At 44.8% G+C, this 14,577-nt stretch overlaps 1 protein-coding gene across 1 annotated transcript in view; it reads left to right on the top strand.

Moving 5' to 3' along the window:
* MAN1B1 (mannosidase alpha class 1B member 1) overlaps positions 1 to 14,577 on the top strand; it is a 313,998-nt gene that overhangs the window by 135,584 nt on the left and 163,837 nt on the right. Inside the window, exons 5-6 of the mRNA XM_085611248.1 lie at positions 3,674 to 3,789; positions 4,398 to 4,583. Of these exons, the coding sequence (XP_085467374.1) occupies positions 3,674 to 3,789; positions 4,398 to 4,583 (302 nt within the window). The remainder of the gene's footprint in view (positions 1 to 3,673; positions 3,790 to 4,397; positions 4,584 to 14,577) is intronic.

The following is a 14,577-nucleotide window of genomic DNA, read 5'->3' on the forward strand; positions in this document are numbered from 1 at the left end:
GAGATGCTACGGACAGAATTCCAGTTGCAGGACAGGGAGTACTTTCGGTATATGCAGATCCGTCATGCGCTATGCTCCGTATTCCCGGACGTTGCCTCCATCCCGGAGTATTCCCCTCTGGAGGATAGAGTGCTAGATGGACATGTACCGGACAGCACGATTTCATTAATCTATAAAAAACTTATCAATGACCGCTCGGGACTGCTGACTAACCTTCGTGAGGCATGGGTGGTCGATGGATTGGAGCTGGATGACGAAGACTGGGTATCGGCGGTGGCCTCCCCGAAAGAGGTGGCCATACCGGCCCGCCTTCGCTTCGTCCAGCTCAAGATACTCCATAGGGTCTATGTTACGGGGCCAAGGCTTCTGCGTATGGGATATGCTGTGGACGGGCTGTGTAAGCGTGGGTGTGGTTCTTTGGGGACCTTTCTCCATATTTTGTGGGAATGCCCGGAGGTGGAGCGATTCTGGCGTGGTGTGCATGAGGTCCTACGGGTGGTTACGCGTGTGTCGCTGCTGCCCGAAGCGAGGAGATGCCTGTTGAATGTGTGGGAGCCAACCGACTACTCGGTGCCGCAGACGCGGTGGGTGACTCTGGGATATATGGTGGCCAAACGCGACATTGCTCAATTGTGGGGTTCCCAGAGGTCGCCGACTGTCTCGGCATGGAAGGATAACATGGATTGGTGCATGTTTCGGGAAAAGGTGGTGTATGTTGCGAGAGGTAAGCCTGGGACATGGGTGAACGTATGGGGCCCCTGGAACGCCTACCGCGGGGGAATCTGTACCCCGCCGTTATTGCCCGATCCGTCACCGGCCCTGTCCCCTTAGCCAGTTTATCTCCCCGGTCCCGGGCACTGAGTCCACCTGATCCCAGTCTTGGCCTTTTCCCCCCCCTTGCTACTCCTAAGGATTGGTAGGGTCCCCCCCGTTAGGGGAGCACATGCTGCTGTTTCCGATTGTGGGTTGCCTTGTGGATTTGTTCCTTTGTTGTTATTTATATTAAAATGAAACCGTTATGTGGGCCCGGATGGTGTGACTACCACCGCTTCTAACTCCTGTGCATTTCCCTTTGCCGCGGCATGCGCGCTATTGTTTGTATCACATGCTCCTCTTGTTTGCTAGCGGCCGGCCTGAAGGTTGTAGGCCCATCTTTGTATATTTTTTGAATTTTGTAATAAACGGTTTCACAAAAAAAAAAAAAAAAAAGAAGCTATCCCTTCAATCACCTTCTGCATGTGACTGCACTGCTCCGCACTCTCCTTCTCTCAGGACAGGTCATTGTAGCCAAGTTGTTTTGTGTCTGGATTGAATCATAAAATCTCCAGTGGAACATAGAAGGACTTTGTGCTCATCTCACTATAATACGCCACTAAGAACAAACCAGTTTATGGCCTGCAAGAAGCAACATTTAAAAAAACATTGTGCCCTAGATCGAGGGGGTGTACGAACTACCCAGTCTCTGTATACCTTAGCCATCCGTGGCAAGAATGCTGAGGTCCACAAACAGACATTATTAGTAATAGGACTGTAAGCGACAAATAAGCATGGCATGGCAGTATTATGGAATGCTCACCATCATCACGGGCACTTTAACATTATAGGATGTGTGTTGACATCAGAATATACTGTGACTGAAGGAAGATTCACTTGGAGAGGATTGGTTCCCTCTCAGAACTTGAGGTGCTACACTAGTTGTGTCAAATATTCAGTTCATTTTTAACTTCAAGAATAAGTTCTGTGTCCCAATCCAGAAAAACATTGGACTAAGATGTTAGTGTGGCTGTCCTCTCACACTGTAGACATCAGACTTGTGGACTAATGGTAAGTGCCTCTGTTGCAGTAACCCAAAGCAGACCGGCTTGGAATGTCTTGCTGGCTGTATATCTGCTTTATTTAGCCCCAGAATGAAATGCCCAGCTGCTTCAAATAGTGTTGTGTGGACTGTTGCCTGGAAGAAGACTTTTGCAGAGACCAGAGTACTGCTGCCCAACCCAACACATGGACCAACACAGAGTAGAACAAGGCTTTCACCATGAACTCTACAGCTCACAGAGCGAGACGTAGCCCACTTTGTGCCCCAGCCAGCAAATGAGAGGGAAGAGCTCAAGAAACCTATGGTGAGAACAGCTTTCAAAATGTGTTCCCCAAGGTGCTCTTTCTCCCATATGTGACAGGCTCCCTTTAGTATAGTAAACAGAGCTGTATGTGTAGCCTTCCTTCACTTCCCGTCTGGTGCAACTGCCCCCATACCACCAAATATAATGATAACAAGTGACCTGTGCGATTTCATTCTCCCTCGAATTTAAGATAGTGGTCTGCAATGTGTGTCTTCCGTGTCCAAGAACAATGGTGGCATGTGATCCCAGAAAGGTCTCCAGCCATTTGCTATCCAAGAGCTGTTTGTGAACCTACACATTTGAATAGTAGAGAGAATGGTATGTGAATTAACTCTCCAACTTACTCATGCCGGCCAGAAATCATGCCTGGGCCCCATGTTGGAATCCCTACTGCAAGGGTGCACAAATGCTTTGTTGCAACCCAAGATGAGTCGGATTATGTCCTTTATTATTTTGTATTATAAGATAACATGCTCTATAAATTTTACTTTGCTATTCGATCTGTATAGGAATTATAGTATAATACTTTTTTATATTGGTAAAGCACTACCTAGACATTCTAGTTTGTGCATATAATACACGTTATTTTTGAGTATCTACACCTACGTCCGTTTCTTCCAGAAAGCTCACTTTTGCCATCTCCTGACAGTCCACGCCTAAAAATGTAGTTAATGGTATTTCAGGGAGTTTGTATCTGTAACTGGTTCTTGAGGTTCCAAGGACATCAAGAAATCGTGTTACCAGAAATAAGCCCGGTCTCCATCAAGGTCCTATGAGAAGCTAAGAGGCAATGTTGACACGAATGTAGGAAAAAATATAGAGTGCCCAGGCTGGATCATCAACATAATTATCATCATCTTCATCAGGTTCTTATATCGTGTAGGAAAAATCATGGAATGGAAAAGCTTGCTGGGTGGCCAAAGGGGGAGAGCTATGGACAAAACTTAAGGCAATGAGCTCAGCGAAAGGAGCGTCATTTTAAGGCCGTGCCTGCAATGGAACGTGATGCCGAAGTGTTGGCTATTATCATGGGATGGACTTTATCACATGTGATGGAGAATTGTGGATCATCTTACCTTAAGGCAGGCTGTGGAGATGTTCCAGCTTATTAATAAAGGCTTCTTTGTCCAAGAGGCCCCTAGGTGAGTATATTGCACTTAGGAAATCAATGATCAATCACAAATGAGAGGCAATGATGATGAGTTGTGCTACCCAAATTGGAGGCTTGATAGGACTCCATCTGTGGATGACAAGAATGCCAGATTGAAAGCGTGTACGTAGGTGTTGTGTGAGGAGGTATTGCGTAATCTGGTTGAAGTCCAACCTTGCAAGGGTTTTAGAGAAAAACTGCAGTTTAAGGAAGGGGAAAAAGTTGGAAAATAGTAGTGCCCGGAATGCAGTGTATGGTCTAATAGTGCGCTTGTAAAGAGTTGGAAAAGTGATCATTATATGCAAGGAATGATGAACCTTGTGTCTAGAGCCCCATTCTTGCTTTAAATAAAATATCAATATTTTCTGGTGATATCACATATTTGGAATGTTTTCTCTTGCAGTTGGCGTGGAGCAGTAATCGAACCAGAGCAGGGCTCTGAGCCGCCATCCAGTAACATACAAGAACCCAGCAAATCTCCACATGCTCCTGGGGAAACTGAGAACCAGAAGGAGACCGGTACGTGGACCTGCCTCACACCCATACAACCTCCTGCTTTTTACTCACTACCAGTATCAGATGGCTAATACACTCCTTATGTTGAACAGAGGCGGGCATGGATGGGGGGTTCTTGGTGCTGTTTACAGCAAAAGAGATGAGTTGGTACTTATTGATGTGTCTTCATTGCTATGTTAACTGTTGTCAATGCATTTGTGAATGTTGGATGAATTAAATGATTCATGTACTGATCATTTAGTTACTTTTGTTGTCGGCTTTTATTTTAATAAATATTACCTAAATGAGGGCACTTCTAAACTTTTCTTTGCCATCTGCCACGTGGAAGGGCCTTCCACTGTACAGTAAACAGAAGAAGTGGTAGGGTGATTACTAAATTTATCAGTCCGCTTGGTGATTATTATGGAAGTTGCCCATGTGCAAATGGTGCACGTTTGAAAAAGGAATGCTTTTGCTTTCTGGCAGTGCCTGTGTAGAAGTGAGCCCAGCAGACGGATTGAATGCTCTTTTTATTATTCTTTCGGACTGCTCCGCCCAGAGGACTGTTCTGGACACCGCAAGAATAGATGAACATGTGATTGATTTTGTCCTTTGTGGGTCTTTCTTTTCAGTGCCTATTAATGAGCGCCAAGCGGCTGTCATTGAAGCATTCCGCCATGCATGGAAAGGTTACAAAGAGTTTGCCTGGGGCCACGATGAACTAAAACCCATCTCCAAGTCTTTCAGTGAGTGGTTTGGGCTTGGACTCACACTCATCGATGCTTTGGACACCATGTGGATTTTGGGCTTGAGAGAAGGTAAAAGTGTGATATAATTTAGCATAACTTTGATTTAGACGACAAAGTGCCTGTGTCTTACAGTGCCATGTATGCTTAGTCTGTTGCCCGTGGGAAATAAACAAGGACCTTTCACAAATGTAAACTGAGTGTAATAGTGTTTGAAAGGCATTGCCAGCAGTATAGCTGAAGTCACTACATTGACACATTTGTTACTGTTACTTCATATTGTCATTCTGTCACTTCAGTTCCCCTTCATATTGATTCCCCCATACTTAGTCTTACTTTTACTGTGACATTCCTTTACTCCTGAATGAACCGTAACGTTTACATAATTACCAGAATATCAAATACAATTTATTTAAATTATCCAAATATCCAGAATCCTAAACATGAAAATCCTGAGAATTAACAAATTGTTTCATTTGGAAAAAAATTATTAAATTATTTGGGGGGGAAATGATACCTAATCCTTTTTAAAATAAGTAGTTCCTAAATTAATCTTCTTAGATGTTAGATATGCTGGTTTGTCAACATGAGTATGAGCAGTGATGTGTGAAATTTCAGTTTCCGAGGACTCGCAGCTCTGCATTTTTTTCAAACTACGGGAGCTTCTTAATAAGAGACACCTACCAGTGATTGCAAGGGTGTGCCTTCTTATTATTTACCATTTCCCTCTGTATAATGACCCACCAAGTGGGATGATCTAGCAGCAAATAGTAATGGAGAAGCAGGGCAGTGTTCTTTTATCACATAGTCGGGTGAAATCAGACAACACTAGCTGATTGGTGGCCGTTCATCCATTATATGACGCCCAAACTCTGGCACACCCTGCCTGACACATTTTGGGAGATTGAAAAACACATCTACCTTTTCGTAAATCACTAAAAACGTCTTTTTCTGTTTACTGCCTCTTGTTCTTCACTGCTGTTGGAATGGCTTCTGTTTGTATTGTTGTCCATTGTTCTCATTAAGCTCCAGGGCACCTCCTGGGTAGTAGCATACGTCAGTGCAGAGTGTTTTCATTAGCGTATTTTGTGTGCATAACTTTGCATAGGACCAATTGGCATAATGTTTCAAACACTAGGTGTTGCACATAAGAGAATGTCATTTCCAAGTTGGACGGAGTTGATCTTTTTTAAAGGGCGGTTTAATTTTGATAGTTTGCTGATAGCATGATATAAATGGTAATTTGTGCCCCTAAAATTAATCAAAGAGACCTCCATCCCAGCTGGTATTTAGAATCTTATTCTCTGCATTTGAGAAGCTGGTGTTTTAACCAATACCCACTTTCGCCTCTAGAGAGCATTTGCAGAAGAACCTAATGACACTATTATTTGCTGGATTAATTTTAGGAAAGGTACATGAAATGTTGTGGCTGATGAAACTGTTAGTATTTTGTTTCCATATTGTCTTGTGCTGTCAAAAAAATTAGAAGTACAGTCCCACTTACAAGAAGAACATATCTGATGTGTTTGCTCTTATGTTGGATAGTGGAGTCCTTAGTCAACTCTTAAGACTGCTCAAGCAAATATTTGTATCTATTTAAGATTCAGGAGCTGGTGAAGAAAAATGAATTTCCTTATAGCAAGGGTTCTCCAGTGTTGCCGTTTTTCTCTGCTGCTCTGTGGAATCAGTACGTGGCGTTTCACATATGTAATCTCTCATCCAAGGCTTTGAAACCAGTGATGAGTATTTTTTTACATGCATTTAGAAAACGTTAAACAAGCCAATTACAAATTATATGGGAGGCGTTTCCAGGAGTTTTTGATAGGTTTTAATAATATTTTGAGGCTTCCTTTATGTAGCAGGGGACAACTAAGGAATTATACCATCCAAGGTACTTTTCGCAGAGGCTCAAAGTTCCTTATGAGTGAAGGCGGGGAGACAGGTGACTTCTTCACACAATGATCTGCACATTAGAACACAGCAGAGAACATGTGATCCATAGAGCGGTGAATAAGAGAGTCAAATGCCTCTTATATGGTCCCTTAGTTTGAGGTGGACAAGTGCGAACTGGCGTTTCAAATGGTGTACCTGCATGTAGCTAGTCAGGATGAAGTGCTGAAGTAATGCAAGATATTATGTTTGGCTACACGATAGCAGGATCAGTGCATCTTCTGGACATTGTGGTTCGCAGACCATCCTCTGTGGTTTCTTGCAAAAGCAGTTGCAGGCCTTGTGCTTCAGAGAGGGCTTGTGTCCAGAAAAGCCTAAACATTTACCTGCCTATTCACTTAAGTCTTTGAAGTCCTGGTATCTGCAAATGCCCCAATTGTGCACACTCCTTGCTGCCAAGAGTTGCAAACTGAAATGGCTACAAATGGCTGGGTGGTGTCGCTTGACCTTCTGGCTTCCTCCACTTACGGCTTTCAGTTACAAACTCTCATTGGTACGTCTACTTTGCTGGATGTGCATGTACCGAGAACCAACTAGTCATTCGGCTTTCACACCTCTGATTATGGATGGGGCTGTTCCATAGCTGGTTGGAGAACGTAAATTAGAATTTTGCTAGAACCTTATATGATAAATAAAACGGGTACTAAAAGGTCCACGTACATGAAAAGCACTACCACAATAATGAACTAGTTTTAACTGGATGATTTTTGTGTAGCTTATCAACCTGTATCTGGGACGTCTTACTATATTGTAAGGAGCTGGCAGTTTCATCTAAGATCTAACAGCCTTGGCTGGTTTTCTAAAATACACAGTGATCAGCGTATAGTCTAGAAGAGAATTCTTTGTTACATTAGGAGCAAATAAAGGTATACTCAACCTGATGGGGCATATTTTTATTTCCTTGATTGGCCGACCAGTCTGACAGTTAGATTTCAAATTCTATAACTTGTACTTTGAGGACTTGAGGAGTCGGAGGTACAAATCCTAGTCAAAGTGGAGAATAACACCAGTGCCAGTGGCCATGGCTTGAATTTAAGTAAGTATGAATGACCAGATTTTCCATAGAAGACTAGGGGCCTGATTTAGATCTTGGCGTACAGGTTACTCCGTCACAACGGTGATGGATATCCCCTCCACTGAAATATAAATCCCATAGGATATAATGGGATTTACATTTTGGCGATGGGCTATCTGTCACCGTTGTGATGGAGTAACCTGTCTGCCAATACCTAAATCAGACTTTAAGTTACAAATGAATTGCAAGAATCTCACTGTGGTCTTCTGCCTACGGAACAGCCACAGTTAAAAGGACTCTGAAGTTTAGGCCAAAGCCTGCTCAACCAGCAGGACACATCTCCACCATTAATCAGAAACTCGGTCTGGTTTCTGTTAATTTAAAGAAACCTAGCAACCATCCAGGTATAGATTGTAGCAAGGCACTTTTCTATGCAACTAGCAGAAGTGGATCACAGATTGTCAAATTTCAAGAAAAGCTGAGCATCGTCTATATTGGAGAGGACAGTCAATCGAGATAAACAAACTAGACCACCACCCCCCCCCCCCTCCACTCCCCCCCCAGGCGTGCACCCATGAAATTAAATAAGATGGATGAAAGTGCAGATTCCTGCTGTCACTGTTGGTGACAGGACATTTTAAGAATTAGAATTGGGGGTCAGGAATACCTCTGTGTTCAGTCACTTGGGTAGGATTTGAACCATTCTACAGTTAGGCATGCTAACTTACCTGTACTTAAACGACTGATGAGATGGAATAATCTATCATGGCCAACGAGGCGGAATCAACAAGTAAAATAAGCTTTTTTACTTTTCCTTCTCTAGAGGCATGTTTCTCATCCAGCTAGACTTTCATGTCTAACTACCTTCCATGTTTAGGACGGAAGATGGTCTTGTACCAGTCTACAATATCGCATTTTTAAACCACTTGGTTAGATGTTTTGCCATGATTTTGGAGATGACCAGATGGTGACTGATTAGTCTGTAACACTGCAGGTGATCTGAATCTATCTCAAGATTGCTCTTTACAAGTGGGTGTATGTGTTCCTTACTTACTTTTTGCAGAAATAGTCTGTGGCCAACAACTAATTGATGAGTTCACATATATAGATGTACTGATTCCAGGCCCATTGCCTGCCATATAGCATGAGAACAAAGGTCATTCAGTGATCCAGATTTGAGACATGAAAGAGCACTGTTAACTTTGGCTGTTGTCATACTGGCAAGGAAGCTGATGTCACTCAAAGGATTAGTATGAGTCATCTACAGTACACCTGAGGCTACTCTAGGGTCCACCTTCTTAGGTGCCTTTTTAGGTGTCTGTGACTTTCTTACTGAAGAAGATTACCATCGCTATTAAGGAGTTGCCTGAATGGTACCATTGCAGGAACTTTAAGTGCATTTAAACTCATTTTATGTGTTTTCTTTCACAATATACTTTTAATTAATCTTGTATTGCCAGTAAAGGCACAGTGAATGGAAGTCTCAACTTGTGGATAGGAGTTGCTGGGCTTCAGTCTATTATTTGTTTTCCCCCCACTTTTACGGGTGCTATCTTCTGCCTTAGCCATGCCCCCTTCGAGGCTGAGACTTAAATCTGACATGCCGGTGCATCTGCACAGGTGCCAGGGATGCTGCCAGTTTTGAACCACAACTTACCATCACCAAGGTAAGACGCCAGTATTAAGGTTATCTGCACGACAAAACTTAATCTGCAAAATTGAGTAGTCATTGACTGCCCAATTACAACTTTCATCTCAACACACTGTTCTCCAAGGGCACCCTTACTGATTGAAATGGGAGAACACAAAGCTGTAGGGAAGGACCCGGGCAATTGTAAAAGGATTCCTGGTGAACTGATTAACGGCTGCTTACTTATTAAACATAAAACTAAAATTCATGATCTGATTCGATCTCTGAATTGTTTGTTTGTAACCAAAACGTGGGACAGAGAGGAAACTGGTCCTGATCGGATTTAAGCTGTCCAGTCAGGATACGTTATTTCCAGGCTCAAATGTCTGAGCTGCAGGGGAGGAGGGATAGTTGTCACTGCATATGATGCATTTAACAGCACTTAAGAATCGGTGGCTAAGATCACAGAGGATTTCTCTGAGGTAGCCCTTTGCAGGATCAAACTTTTCCCCAATAACACCTTCTCTGGTCTCCAGGTGTATCGTATTCTGGGCCCACAAGCTAATTTTCCCGAGGCTCCATGTCAGAATCTGGAACCATTTCTTTTGCAAACTAAATGTATTATTCTTGGTGATTTCAATTTTCATTTTGATGACTCCTCATGTAAAAACTCAGTCTCCCTACTTGAACTTATGTCATATTTCGGATTTCCAAAAAACAACTACCTGAACAAGTCAAGTAAACAAGAACCTAACCGGGAAAAACAGGTGGTGTCAGAAGTCAATTTGATCCTGAAGAACACCGATTGGAAAGAAAGGGAAGGATTATCTCTTTCTTTAGTCCCCTCACTCACCAGGGTTTCCCCACAGTGACATGCTTCATCATAGGGGTCCTCCCAGTCCTCTACGGACTGAGGCGTGCTACGACTTGCGATGTTACGTAGGAGCACTAAAAAAAATTTTTGTGGACTATGTGGTACAGTTGTTCTTTTTCGTGTAGTTGTTTTTCCATGTTAGGGTGATTGTTAACATGCTTAGGAAATTTTCAGCTTCTTGTTCATTCCCTTCCCAGATCAGCAGCACATCGTCTATGTACCTTTTCCATAGTTTGATGTGTGGGTTGTGTTTTAAAACGCATGCCTTACAATTACGGCATCACACTTATTGCACCTGATTCAGGTTAACTAGGAGTGGCAAGTTTCTCGACACTGGGCTGGTCCCAGTGTAGTCCTGACGAAGAGCTGGGGAAGCTCGAAACTAGTTGACCAGATCATATGCTAGGCACACCTTTCCATTATAGTTAGGTTTCCTTGGCATATTACCCCGTTTTTAATTTTTTCAGCTTAGAGCACTAATAAAGTCTATTCTTAGCCCACTAGCTGATTATTTTAATTATCCCACTCCACCACCTCTTCACTTACACTACACATAGTCCACAAACATTTTTTTTAGTGCTCCTACGTAACATCGCAGGTCGTAGCACGCCTCAGTCCGTAGAGGACTGGGAGGACCCCTATGATGAAGCATGTCACTGTGGGGAAACCCTGGTGAGTGAGGGGACTAAAGAAAGAGATAATCCTTCCCTTTCTTTCCAATCGGTGTTCTTCAGGATCAAATTGACTTCTGACACCACCTGTTTTTCCCGGTTAGGTTCTTGTTTACTTGACTTGTTCAGGTAGTTGTTTTTTGGAGATCGTATTAGTGGAGGGTGAACCTAACCTATAACCTCTACTTCCCCCTCGTTTTTGGTAAATATTTCGGATTTCCCCAGTTGGTAAAATCTCCTGTTCATTCGGTGGGCCGTAACCTGGATAGTATATTCACCAATCATCTTTATTTGACTATTGATAACGGCTATCCCCCTAGTTGGTAGATCATCAGGCGATCGCATTCAAAGTTCATGTCGTGTGATGTATAGCAGGTGCGGGTCCTGCTTCCTCCAAATACATTACTTGTAGGAACCTAAGCAAGATCTCTTCTGAAGGCCTGGAACAGGCGCTTAATATCTCTACAACTAAATCTGACTGTTCTTTAGCTTATAAAGCATAAGGCTTTCAAGACTGGATAATGCAGCTCTTGACACACTGGTGCCTCTGAAAGTCAAAATATCTACCGGAAGCAAACCTACAGCGTCTTGGTTCTCAAAAGAACTCAAGAGCTTAAGACAGGAATGCTGAGGAAAGAGCAGAAATGGCAGGCAAACCTAGTACCTTTTGAAAAAGAAAAGCAGAAGGCCCTGCTTCTCGGCTACAAACACTCCATTGGCTTGACTAAAGCATCTTTCTTCACTGAGAAAATTAGGTCAGCTAAACATTCTTCTTAGCCGCTTTACAAAGTAGTGAAGAAGCGGTCAATTCTTACTATTCAGTGATCTCTTAACTCGTCTCAAGAGTTCTGTGATGGAGTAGCCCTCTATTTTTGGGATAATTTATGTTTACTTGCCTCTGGTAAGTGATTCTCTTCCTGAAACTTGCATTTTTCCATCTCATTTGTCTCAGCTTTCCGATTTCATCAACCCCCTCCCCCCCCCCCCTCCCCCCACCCCCCCAATCTCTCTTCAGCGAATGAAGGATTCACTGCTGAGCATAAAATCTGGTCCCCTGCCCTCCCAAAATGCTCCAACTAGACATGGACCATAATGTGCCAATTTTTCTGCAGCAAGTGTTCAATCACACGCTACAATCAGAAATATTCCCTACCTCTTGAAAGGAAGCAATCGTCACTCCCCTACTTAAGAAACCTACTGCTGATCCGAAACATTTTCGCCCCATATCCCTACTGGCTGCCCCCGCCAAGATTGTGGAAAAATATATCAATAAGGAACTTGTCTCCAGAGGGGCGGGGGGACTGGCCGAGACTCCCTGATAGGCTCCAGGCGACGACGGAGGGGTTTCAGTACCTAGGAGTGTTTATAACACTAGACCGAACTGTCTCCTACGACAGGAATGTTGGGAGGGTTCTGACCAATTTCGTGGAGGATGCGCAACGATGGCGTCGGCTGCCGCTTACGCTGCTGGGGCGTGCAGCCATGTTTAAAATGATAACGCTGCCCAGGTTCCTGTATGCGTTGCAGAACGAATATTACCCGGTCCTTAGGCGGGTCTTCCGAGAAATTGATTCGGAACTCCGTAGTTTTCTCTGGCTTGGTAGACAACCCAGGGTGGCGATAAAGACTCTGCAGAGGCACCAGTATAGCGGGGGGATCTCGCTTCCCAACATCGAGGCCTACTACTGGGCGGAACACCTGGTGTGCATTAATGATTGGCTTCACGCCCCGGCAATGCATCCGACGTTTGCTCTGGAAAGACATGTCATGGGCGTCCATTCGTATCATTATTACTTATATGGTGGCAAGGGTACGGGTCAGTTACTGATGGCCACTAAAATCACCCTGGCGATCTGGAAAAGGGCGACCCGGGAGATTGGCTGGGACAGGAAACGCCCCTATGGCGTTGCACGTGGCTACCAGAACTAAACAAGTTGAGGGGGTTCACGCAATGGGATAACATCGGGGTGTCGACACTGGGAGACGTGCTAGTGAAGGGGGAGCTGAAATCCTTTTCGATGCTCCGCAGGGAATTTGGATTGCTTCACACGCAGTACTATAAGTACGCGCAACTGAAACATGCTTGGCAGGCGGAAGGGATACAGACGGCTTCTCTTCCCGAATACGCACCTCTAGAGGGAAGATTGCTGCAGGTACACATGGTGGAAAGGGCGGTGTCCCTCACTTATCGGACCCTCATGAACAATATGCCCGACAACATGGGGGCGCTTCGGGCGACCTGGGAGGCGGACGTGGGTGAGATGGATGAGGTGGACTGGGATACAGTTCTCATGCACCCACACGAGGTGGCGATTAAGTCCCGGCTGCGGCTGATCCAATTCAATATTCTGCACAGAACGTACTTTGATAGACGCCGACTGTACAAAATGGGAAGGGTGGGGGACACGTCGTGTCTGCGGTGCGGTAGGGAGGGAGGGACTTTCTACCATATACTTTGGCTTTGCCCGCAGATTCAGGGGTACTGGCGGGGGATCCTAGGGGAACTGAGTAAGGTGCTGGAGGTGCCACTGCAGGAGGACCCCAAGTTAGTGTTGCTGGGTATGACACATGATGTGGACCTCCCCCGCCCGCTGTTGATTTTCCTGGTGCTGGCTCTGGTGGTGGCAAAGAGGGACGTAGCTAAATACTGGGGGGCGCCCTCGCCACCCCGAATAGAGGAGTGGAGGAGAGGTCTTGACATTTACATGGCGGCAGAAAGGGTCACGTACAAGGCGAGAGGCTGCCCCAAAAAATTCACCAGGGTATGGTCCCGATGGCGAAGGTATCACGGCCTGGATGGGGGGCTCTAGTGGGGCGGTGGGGTGGAGGGGGCCGGCATGGTCATGGACGACGTTTACTGCCCTAGGGCACAGACAGTGGTGTATACTGAAGACACTGGTGTCTTCCGTGGCATAAGTCCGAATCAGACTTCTGGTGTGACGAGAGAGGGGTGGGGGTGGAGGGCGGGCGAAGTGGGGGTGATGCTCAATACTGACCTGTTTGTTTGGTTGTTTTATTTTGTGTGTAGCTGTAAACCAAAAATGCCAATAAAAATGTTTACAAAAAAAAATAAAAATAAGGAACTTGTCAAATTTATTGATCCATCTCAAAATGGGTTCACGAGTGACCACAGTACAGAGACAGCCCTTATTATGTCTGTGGATAGTATTCATCATCAGGTTGATCAGAGCGGGGCGGCTACTTTGGTGATGCTTGATTTGTCCGCAGCGTTTTTACTGCCTTGTCCTTGCGTATGGTCCAACTACCTTAATTGTCTCCACTCTTTTTTTTATCTAATAGAGTGTAAATTGTAGGGCTATGGTGGTTTTAAGGCGAAGGCTTTAAGTCTCCCCTGTGGGGTGTCCCTGAGCCCAACTCTTTTTAATTTGTATGATGCCCCTCTTGCGGAACTGCTGCACTACTTTGGTCTGGTCTGGCAGCAGCGATTACCGATTTCCCTGCCGCCTAGCCGTTGCACCTGCCAGCTGGCCCTGCTACCATGGGAGGAAGAGGCCAACGTGCAACGCAAGCAACAAAATTAGAAAAATACTCCTACCGTGGAGATAGACCTCAGACCCCAGAGACTCACTGAGGAAGTGAGGATGGCGCGCAATCCGGACAACCTAAAGAAATAACCCTGCGCGACATAATGCACACTCTAACTCAAATGCAAACGTCGATTGGAACCATCTCCACAGACATTACACTGCTACGTGCGGACATGTCTAAAATCAGTGACAGACTGAAAGAGGTGGAAACCACAACGGCAACCCTATCCACGGATACAGCGACGCTACAAAGACGAGTACGGTCTCTGGAAAGAGCTCATAAACAAATGGAGGCGAAACTTGGCGACCAGGAAGGTAGCTCTTGACGTAATAATATACGCTTAGTGGGGGTGCCGGAGAGTGTACGCGGTCCGGCTT

This window comes from Triturus cristatus, chromosome 1_2 (genome assembly GCF_964204655.1).
Source record: "Triturus cristatus chromosome 1_2, aTriCri1.1, whole genome shotgun sequence".
Classification (NCBI taxonomy): Eukaryota; Metazoa; Chordata; class Amphibia; order Caudata; family Salamandridae; genus Triturus; species Triturus cristatus.